The 11,071-nt window shown below is 46.7% G+C and overlaps 1 protein-coding gene across 2 annotated transcripts in view; it reads right to left on the bottom strand.

Moving 5' to 3' along the window:
• Nucleotides 1–4,218: 4,218 nt before the first annotated feature.
• LOC144756217 (uncharacterized) overlaps nucleotides 4,219–11,071 on the bottom strand; it is a 153,411-nt gene continuing 146,558 nt past the window's right edge. For both annotated transcript variants that reach the window (XM_078645831.1, XM_078645832.1), the window contains one exon: nucleotides 4,219–5,817. In XM_078645831.1, the coding sequence (XP_078501957.1) occupies nucleotides 4,952–5,817 (866 nt within the window). In that variant the 3' untranslated portion in view covers nucleotides 4,219–4,951. The remainder of the gene's footprint in view (nucleotides 5,818–11,071) is intronic.

Genomic DNA, 11,071 nt, shown 5'->3' with positions numbered 1-11,071 from the left:
TTCGGGTCTGCTTTTTTCGCTACCGGAGTTGTCTTTGTTTCCGTAACTTTTGGAACGTTTTTCGGTGCCGAACTTGGTTTCGGCACCTCTTTCGGTGCCGAACTTGGTTTCGGTTCGGTAACTTTCGGCATTGATGGGTGTGTCGGTGCAGGTGTTAACTTCGGTTTAAGCCCTTTCTGCTTTTCGGGACCGACAGTCTGACTCGAGCCCGAGCCGACTGGAGGCTTTTTAATACTCTTCGCTGCGAGCCCGTAGGCGGGGCGTCGGAAGGTTTCGATCGGTGTGCACCCGGACCCGAAGGCGGGGGTGGAACCAAAGCCTGTCCCGGTATGGGGGGGTGAACAGGGTCGACGCTCTTACTCACGACCTGTTGACCAGCTGGAAGAAGATCGTCATCTTCGGATCGATCCTCCTCACCAGAAGCTGACTCTGCTTCAGAAGCGACGTCTTCTTGTTGTTCTTCGACGTCTACCTCGATCGGCGCCTCGTTGGATGAGGTCTGGTGTCGACGACGATGACTACTCCATAGCTCTTCGAGCTCGACGATCCCTGATTGTTTTCTTGGACCGGAACGAAGCGTAGGCCTCACAGTCTCGACTCTCGTGCTCTGGAGACAAGCACAAGTTGCAAACCTCATGCAGGTCGGTGTGGGGAAACTTGTGTCCACACGGAGGGCACTTCTTGAATGGTGTTCTTTCCATGAGCCAAAGGCCCAGTGGCGCAGTTGGGCCCAACGGCCCCGATGAGCGCTGGAATGGAGAAGTGGATCCTCTCTTTGACGCGGGTGACCGAAATCAGTGTCAAAGACGATATTGATGTTGTAGGGGCCGAACGATGAACACATCCGAGCCCGATGGCGGGAAAAAACAATCTGAGGATGGAGTCGATGCCCATGCGCACAACGGTCTAAGGGAGGAGTCACCTAGCAGACAAAGACTCTTCCAAGACAACAACAAAGTGTAATCATTTTAGAACTCTGGACGCCTGAAACTGTAAAGGAACTGCACCTGGGATGCTGCCTCCTGGACGGGAGCCCCTTACCTACGTCTTGCCGCACCCGCTTCGCGGGTGCCGCTGCGCGGTGTGCTATACCGCCTGGGGCCATCACCTTACCGTTTGTCTGGGGAGAGAGGTGAGAGGGAATCAGGGGTGGAGCGCTGCAGGGACTCGCATTCCCAGGAATCCCTGCTTGACCTGTGCCATCTGGTCTGCGCCCCCTGACTGCCCCGCCTCCTGGTCGCCTTATCTCATCTATATTACAAGTCCCTCCTCACGCTGCCAAGGGCGGGCCCGTTGTAGCCTGTTAGAGACCGTTTGTGACCGGACCGGGCCCCCCCCCCCCCTGGTTTGTGTATTTTCCATAAAGACACATCGTTTGTATGATTTGCATTACCCTCTGGTATTAGTTGATTATCGCTAAACACACCTCGACACACATCATGTCTACGAGGGGTAGTAGAAGCAAAACTGCAGCGGAACAAGAGCAGATAATTGGCCCCTTGGATAGCTTCATAACTAGAGCGAATGATGTTATAGACCAAGGTATTATTCTCTTTGAACGTAGAGTATCCCAAGATCTACAACAAGCTAGACGTTCATCTATGGGACTTCTTGCTCTAGCTAGAACGCCAATACGAACTCAGGACTCCGGGTCCTTACATGATGACAGGATGCCAAATATAGTGGACCTGTCTGCATCTGAAGTTTTATCTGTTTCCCAACTAAGTCTGGCACTAGAAAAGACACCTGACTTAGTTATCAACCATACACCAGATGAAGTAAGGAACAGAGAGTTAAGGGGTAGGAGGGAGGGTGCCATACAGAAACAAAAGAAACAAGTAAAGATACCAATGGTTAAGGAGAAGATTGCACCGAAGAAAAAAACCAAGTAAAGATAGGAATAGTAAACCAAATATTGATGAGACAAATGAGGATTTTGACTCAGGAAATATAGAGATCCAGACTACTGGGGGGGATACACGCAATTGCTGCGAAGCAACTAGTAATTTGTTAGAAAAAATTGGGGAACTTTTAAAATCATATCTCTCCCCAATAGAGACCAGACTTTCAAATATAGAGAAACAACTGGCTGGGCTTAATGTTTCGGCTAAAAACATCCCTAAAAACATCCCTAAGAAAGCCTCGAACATATCTAACCCCGCGGCTATTCTACCAGGTGGGACAAAACCAATAAATAGCAACATAGCAGACCCGGGGGCTAAGAAGACGATGGCACAAGTATTGAATACAACACTAACATCAAAGACACCAGCAGCCCAAGTTAATAAAAATCCAGTCAAGTCGACAAATAATTCTGCACCTCCCCAACACACTAAACAAATAGGAAGTCAAACTAGGACAACTCTAGTGCCCCCGGATAAGGACAAGGACAAGGACCAGAAGAGGGGAGAAAAAGAAAAAGAAAAAGAAAAAGAGCATAGACGCACAGTTCATCTTCCCCCAGAAGCAAGCCCGTAGTTATGACTGGGGTCCCAGAGGTAGCGGACCATATAACTGAAACAAGTTGGTCTCTAAAAAATAAAGTACATTATTGGCTTAACGCTAATCATCCCCTCCCCCCACATTGTACAAGTAGGATTCTGTCAGTGCGCAGAGTACCCTGGATAGGGAAAGAGCGTAAAAGTATCCAGGGTGACTGTGTCATAATTAATTTTGAGGACGCCCGTACTGTAGACTACATATGTTCTTGGGACACACAGGCCCCCTATAAACATATAGAAACAAAACAACTCTCCTTCTTCTATCCCTCCAGGAGTCCTGCCTGGCTAGGTCACGACAGGAATTGGAGTATACCAGGCTATCAAGAATGGGATGAAGAATGGGGAAGCTGGGGAGGGAACTTGGGAAATTGGGGAGGGAAATTTAAAAAAATCTTTTATTTCTTCCTGTGGCCCGGGGAAGAGACAACTAAGTGTTATTGCGGTGGATTCTGATAAACTTTACTCCACTAACACTTTTCCCTATTTAGGAATGGTTTTTGCTGCGAGCGGCTCGTGGGGTGGACATTTGGTCCACGCCACGAGCAAGTTCTCAAAATCCATTAACTCTATTCTTAGCCTTCCACGGCCTAAGAAAATAGATGCCACAAAAGCAATTTAAATTTTTTTTAAATCACAATGTGTGCCAGTAGCCACCTATGGGGCAGAGATCTAGGGCTTGGGCAAAACACAGAGTATTCAGACTGAGGAAAACCGCTTCTGCAGGAAAATTCTCGGAGCACCTATTTCCTCCTCAGAATACATCTGCCACTGCGAACTGAATTTGCACTATTTATCGGATTTTATTGCCTCCAGACCGGCAATGTTTTGGCTCGCTATCTGGAAGAACAACTTGGCTGGTCTAACCCATGACATTATAAGAGACTGCCTCAATTGTGAAAAAGGGATGCTAATCCCCTGACTCTCTGGAGTTTTTAAAGAATTGAGTAGCGTAGGCAAATGATATCTCTTTCTTGACCCTGGGAAAATTGAACTGGAAGATAAAAACATTTTAAGATCCGCATTGTACGCACTTTATAGAGAAGAAAGACTGGCAAGGGAATTAACCAAACCAACAATTAAGGCCTATGTGGATAAAGATCTGTACACACAACCAATCCCATTGTATCTCATGCTGCCAATGACAAGCTGGGAAAGGTCCTTACTCTTTCGCCTTAGGGGAGGCTCAATTAGATTTCTATTATGCTTCCCATTAGGTTACTCATCCCTAAAATCTGGAAATAATTTGTGCCCATGTGATGATAGGAGTTTGCAAACTGAATTACACTTTTTCTTCTTTTGTAAATTTTATCAAAAATATTTTTAATGGATTTTAGCCCCGTATTTTAAAAAAAATAGACCACGTTCTTTGGAGGAATCAAATTTGATGATGTTAACTTTGAATAATGAAGAGTTGATATTTCGCACTAGCACTTTTCTAAGGGTTATTACTCATGTTCGGAAAACTATGGAGCACCCTTAGTAAATTTCCGACTTTACAGATAAATTGATTGTATTTAATAATATGCTGTATTTTGTAACTATGGTAATTTGATTTGGGATTGTGTGAATTGCTTTTATGAATTTGCAAAAATTCGAATAAAGATTTTGAATTGAATTGATTGTGTAATCATCCGGGCCCACCACCAGATGATGATCTAATGCAAAAGTGTGTGGTCTGCAGCCCATATGCCTCGAACAGAGGTGTTCACAGTCCAAATTCATCTTTTTGTGGAAAGACAAGGTTCATTTATTTACAGTTAAGACCACCATATAAATGACATTAAGTAAGACCCAGGCTAAAAGAAATTAAAAAAAATATAGAGAGAAGTACTTAGTGCAGACTTAATAAGCAAAGTGCAGCAGATCACTATTGAACAGTTCCAACTACAGGAAATACCAGATGCAGTTATTCCTTTCCACACTAGCTTTCTCAGATGGGTGGCAGTAGGTGAGAATGTATAAACGATCAGGCAAATAAACTTCAACTGAAGAAGCTGTAAATAACACAAAGCAGATCTACAACTTATTTTCCCATCATTGGTGTAGGGAATCAACTGTCAATTGATATGAATACTCATTTGAAGTTCATAATTGAAGTTCCAGGTGAAAATTCTCTTGTGATGTTGAAGATAACTTTTGTGAAATGATCTATCAACTTCTAGGGTTCCAACCAGTGTAGACAATATAGGGTCATAGAATGTCCTTTTTAACAAACCTCTTACTGCATTCTGTGTATGCAAATGGCTTCTCACCCATGTGAAACGTCTGGTGACAGTGAAGATCACTTATTCACCAAGCTCTTCTTCTACTGAGTGCAAGAAAATAACTCATGATACTGAAGGTCTGTTTCATACATAAAACTCTTCACACATTAGATGCATGAAAATTGTTTCTCACCTGTGTGGATTATCTGGATATGTTTAAAATGTGTGCGCTGATTAAAAATCTTTTCATAATGATTGAATGAAAGTGGCTTCTTTATGGGTTCCCAGGTGATGTCGAAGATTTGACCTTTGAATAAACCTTTTTCCACACACAGTGCAAACAAAGGGCTTCTCACCAGTGTGGATTCTTCTGTGACGTTCTAAATGTGACTTATAGACAAATCTCTTCTCACACTCGCTGCAGATAAAGGGTTTCTCAATTGCACCCCTGTGGATTTTCAGGTGGCGTTCAAGTCCTGGTTGGTGAGTAAAGCACTTACCACACTCACTGCAGGAAAAGCGTTTCTCAATTTCACCTTTGTGGATTTTCAGATGGCGTTTGTGGTTTGCTTTGAGAGTAAATCTCTTCCCACATTCAGTGCAGGCAAATGGCTTTTCGTCATTTTGAATTTTCTGGTCTTGATGAAAGTCTAATTTAAACGCAAAGCTGTTAATATGGCTTTTGTGGTGATGCTGAAAATCTGACTTGGACACAAAGCACTTCCCACATTCATAGCAAGGAAAGGGTTTCTGAAGCTCACCCTTATGTATGTTCTGGTGACGTTTAAGCCCTCCCGGCTGAGTAAAACCTTTCCCACATTCAGTACAGGAAAAGGGCTTCTCACTGGTATGGATTCTCTGGTGACGAAGAAGATAGGACTTGTGAGCAAAACCCTTTCCACAATAGCTACAGGGAAAGCGCTTCTTTAGCCCATGGTATTTCTGATGGTGTAGATGATTCCCAATTCTTTTAAATGCCTTTGTACCATCAGTGGAGAGGGTGTGCTTGTCCTCACTTTGGAGTGTTTGATATTGGTTAAGTACAGACTTTGGAATAGAGGTCTTGTTTTCATTGCATGTAGTGGACTCCTTCACAAGCATACTTGACATACCTGACATAGAATGAAAAAATAAATTAGGAAAAATATTTTCTTAATCAAACAAAACACATCTCAGTTGCCACCTGTGAAAGAGGGACAGTCATAATACAGACAAACAATCAATGATAGTCAAGAAGCAGAAAGATGTCACATTGGTCTCTGATAGGCATGTGCACTGAACTGCAAATGTTATTCTGCCCTATTACTGACAAAACTCAAGAAGTCCAATGAAAGCAAGTGTTGGATACCTTGAGTGACAAACGTGTACCAGTCCGTGCAATGACTGGCGAATGCCCAGTGGTGGAAAAGTGGCATGATTTTAAGCAGGCTAGAGCTGAAAAACAGCCAATCAATTACACAACAACTGAGAACTTCGATCAATCAGATTCTTCAGAGTAGATTACATCTTGGTTGTTATTATGGGAAAACCACTGTGTAGTTAATGCACAAGTTACTACTTGTGTAACGATATATCTGTAAGAGACATTAGTTAGTATTAGATTCCTTACCTTAGAATATCCCCAGGCGTCAGACTGGATCCGGAAATTTTTTGCGTAGCAGTACCCTTGCGCGTCGGTAGGCGTCGTCTGCGGCTCCGCGTCCGTCGTCGGCGTCGTGGGCGCCGTGATGACGTCGTCGGAGTACTTAGACGCCACCTCCGCGTGCTGACGTCAGTTCTTAGACACAGCTTTTCCGCGCCAGAAACGCAGAGCCATGTTAAAAACCAAAACTGGTGCCATTGAAACTAGGGCCCTGAAAGGGGACAACCCTAACCCTAGATATTGGTTCGCAGAACGGGGAGGATGGGCGGGTCGGTAAGGAATCTAATACTAACTAATGTCTCTTACAGATATATCGTTACACAAGTAGTAACTTGTGCATCTGAAAGAGACACGTTAGTATTAGATTCCTTACCTTAGAATAGATACCCCAGCAATACCAACCCCGGTGGTGGGTCTGCGAACCAATACTCACACCAGAAAGTCCTGGAGGACGGAACGGCCAAAGAAGCCATCCCTCCGGACTTGGCTGTCCAGGCAGTAGTGTCTCGCAAACGTGTGCAGCGATGCCCACGTAGCTGCCTGACAGATGTCTTGTAAGGGCACACCCCTGCCCAGGGCAGTGGTAGTCGCCGTGGCTCGGGTAGAATGAGCCCGCAATCCAGCAGGGGGCTCCTTCCTAGCCAAGGAGTAGCATGCCTGGATACACAAGATGATCCACCGGGAGATGGTCCGCTTGTGCACCGCTTTCCCCTTCTTAGCGCCCACGTAACCAACAAAGAGTTGGTCATCCACCCGGAACTGGCGTGTGCGATCCAGATAAAACGAGAGCGCACGTTTTGGGTCCAGACGATGGAGCCGCTCTTCCTCTTTAGAGGGATGCGGTGGCGGAAAGAAGGTAGGCAAGGTGATAGACTGCCCAATGTGGAAGGCCGTGACGACCTTGGGCAGGAAAGATGGTTTGGTACGTAGCACCACTTTGTCCGGATGGACAGAAAGGAAAGGTGGAGTACAAGAAAGAGCTTGGAGCTCACTCACTCTCCTGGCAGAGATGATGGCAACCAGGAAAGCAGTCTTCTGAGTCAGAAGGCGAAGAGGGCAATTGTGAAGTGGCTCAAAGGGAGCGCACATCAGAAAAGTCAGAACCAGGTTCAAGTCCCACTGAGGCATCACAAACGGAACAGGAGGAAAAGTGTGAGTGATGCCTTTAAGAAATCTGTTCACAATAGGGGACTTGAACAAAGAAGGCTGATCAGGTAGCCTGAGAAAGGCTGAAAGGGCAGAAAGGTAGCCCTTGATAGTGCCCAGAGCAGAGCCCTGCTGGGCAAGAGAAAGAAGGAAGAGAAGAACCTCTGAAAGAGGGGCAGCAAGAGGATCCACAGCCTTTGCTGTGCACCATGCCACGAATCTGTTCCACCTGCAGGCGTATACCGACTTTGTGGAGGGACGCCTGGCTGTCAGAATGACATTACAGACTTCAGGAGGCAAGTCAAATGGCCTCAACTGTCGCCGCTCAATCTCCAAGCATGGAGGTGGAGACTGGACAGGTCCGGGTGGAGGACCGTCCCCTGCTATGCGACAGAAGGTCCTCCCGAAGAGGCAGACGAACCAGGGGATTGACTGACATACTGAGTAGCTCGGGATACCAGTACCTTCGAGCCCAGTCCGGAGCCACAAGGATGACTTGGGCCCGGTCGCGCCTGATCTTCTTCAGCACTCTGGGCAGAAGTGGTATAGGCGGAAAGGCGTACAATAGACCGCAGCTCCACTCGCGCCGAAAAGCGTCTCCGAGCGAGTGCCGCCTTGGAAATTCCAACGCGCAGAACTGATGACATTGCACGTTCTCTTCGGTGGCGAATAGATCTAACCAAGGCTCTCCCCATTGCTGAAAGAGGCCTTGCGCCACGTCCGAGTTCAGACGCCATTCGTGATCCATCATGCACCTGCGGCTGAGTTCGTCTGCCCTGGCGTTCAGAGAACCTGCCAGGTGTTGAACCACCAGGGTCACACCCTGATGTTCCAGCCATTGCCAAAGGCGCAGAGCCTCCTGGCAAAGGGTCCACGACCCCACCCCGCCCTGTTTGTTGCAGTACCACATGGCGGTGGTGTTGTCCGTGAACACCTGCACTACACTCCCCCGGACAGAGGGGAGGAATGCCTTCAGTGCTAGACGAATCGCCCGAAGCTCCAACATGTTGATGTGGAGTCGAGTCTCCGCCGGAGACCAGAGGCCTCTGACCTCCGCCTCTCCCATGTGGCCTCCCCAGCCCTGGAGGGACGCCTCCGTCACAACTACGTGCTCCGGTTGGGGAAGGGAGAGGGATCTGCCGCAGACCCAATCGCAGTCCGTGAGCCACCACTGCAACTGTCTCGCAGTGCCCTCCGAGATCAGGACATGGCCGGATAGGTTGCCTTGATGCTGGGCCCACTGAAACTTCAGGTCCCACTGCAGAGCCCGCATCCGCCATCTGGCGTGATGCACCAGCAGGATGGATTAGTTACTTACCTGTAATCCTAGTTCTCTTCCAGGGGTATCCTCATCAAAGTCATAAGCATTAGAATATTCCCGCCCATGTGCGGGACCCCGGAAACACTATATTATATGTGCCCCACATATAGATATACTCATATATATATAAATACATATATATATATATATAACATGCAATAGCAGCCAATAGAAACAGAGCTGAAATATGCTGTGTAGAATTTCCACCATACATGTAATAATAATAAGCATTAGAAACATGAGAAACAACAAAAAAGGTTGTTTAGAAACTGTTTTAATGCTCAGAAAGCAGTAGAAATTCTTATAACTCACTGGAAGCATAGAAAGCTCCCAGGCTGCATTGCAAACACACAGTCTAAAAAGACTGAAAAGCTAACCTGTAGCTGCATAGCAATAAACTGACACCGTGCCTTTAAGGCACTCATGACCCCCAGTATCCCATCATGCCTCAGGGGTGACAGTTAGGTCAGTTGTTCTTTTCGGAGACTGAAAATAAACCCAATAACAAATAGGTTAACAATATCTCCTTATCAAAGAATGTCCTTTGCCCGGGGAGGCGGGAGGGTTGCTTATGACTTTGATGAGGATACCCCTGGAAGAGAACTAGGATTACAGGTAAGTAACTAATCTTTCTCTTCCAGGGGATCCTCATCAATAGTCATAAGCATTAGAATAGAATAGCGAGCCTCACCTCATCTCCCTGCGGGCAAAGGAGTAACAATACAGTAATAACCATATGAAGCCTAGTAACTACTAAGCTTGTACAGGCCGTAGGCTACCCAAATAGATTCCTCAAAGAGGCTTGTCCTACTTGAGTATCGGCCCTGGAATCAGACTCGAGACAGTAATGTCTCGTAAAGGTATGAACTGATTTCCAAGTCGCAGCCTTGCAAATCTCCGACATTGGAATGTCGTGCAAGAAGGCCACTGTAGCGGCCTTCCCTCTAGTGGAATGCGCTTTGGGTGACTGCAACAAAGGCTTGCCTGCAAGCTGATAAGCCAATTTTATGCAAGAGACAATCCATCTCGCGATGGACCTCTTGGCTGCCGGAAAACCTGTTCGCATTGAACCATAGTTCACAAACAGTTGATCCGTTTTTCTAATCCCTTTGGTCATTTCCAGATGGAACTTGAGCACTCTTTTAAGATCTAAGGAGTGCAGTGACCGCTCGGCTGGGGTCGTTGGATTTGGAAAAAATGACGGTAGGGAAATGGATTGATTTATATGAAAATCAGAGATGACTTTAGGTAAGAAAGCCGGATGAGCCCTTAGGACTACCCTATTGTGATGAAAGATAGTGTATGGTTCTTTCGCACAGAGAGCTTGAATCTCGCTGACTCTGCGAGCCGAGGTAATCGCCACCAAAAAGGCCGCCTTCCAAGAGAGATGCTGCAAAGAGGCCTTGTGGATGGGCTCAAAAGGTGGTGACATTAACCTGGATAGCACCAGGTTTAATTCCCATGGGGGAGAAGGATTTCGCACAGGGGGATAGACTTTCTTCAACCCCTGGAGGAAGTCCTTAACCACTGGAACCTGAAAAAAAGAAACCTGATCTGGTGATTTTCTATATGCAACTATGGCTGACAAATGCACCCTAATAGAAGCGTATTTCAAACCAGCAGTAGCTAGGGAAAGGCAAGATGACGTCCTCCTGTCCTTTTATCGGGTCAAGGTGGTGATCTTTACACCATAAGAAAAACCGCTTCCACTTAAACGCATAAGACGCTCTCGTGGAGGGTCTCTTGGCCTCCTTTAAAATGTTCATGCACTCAGGAGGCAAGTTCAAATGCCCATATTGCAGGACCTCAGGAGCCATGCTGTTAGGTTCAATGATGGGAGGTTGGGATGCATTATCCTCCCGTTCATCTTGCTCAACAGATCCGGCCTGCAAGGAAGTCGTCTGTGTGGACACACAGACAGAAGTAGAAGGTCCGGGTACCACCACTGTCGTGGCCAATCCGGAGCTATCAGGATCATGTCCATGTCCGATCTGCAGAGCTTGGAAACTACTCTCGGAATGAGAGCCAGGGGAGGAAACGCGTAAGCGAATGTCCCTGACCAATCCATCAGTAGAGCATTCCCCTGAGTCCCTGGCCGGTGGAACCTGGACGCGAAGGCGTGGCATTTGGAGTTTTCGTCGTCTGCAAACAAATCTATGGTTGGACGACCCCAGCAACGAAAAAGCTCTTCCAGCACTTCGTCGTTTAGCACCCAGTCTGGCTGATCTTCGAAGTGCCTGCTGAGTGCGTCTGCTTT

The sequence above is a fragment of the Lissotriton helveticus genome, chromosome 5_1 (genome assembly GCF_964261635.1).
Source record: "Lissotriton helveticus chromosome 5_1, aLisHel1.1, whole genome shotgun sequence".
In the NCBI taxonomy this organism is placed as follows: domain Eukaryota; kingdom Metazoa; phylum Chordata; class Amphibia; order Caudata; family Salamandridae; genus Lissotriton; species Lissotriton helveticus.
This window is presented reverse-complemented; position numbering and strand designations above follow the sequence as displayed.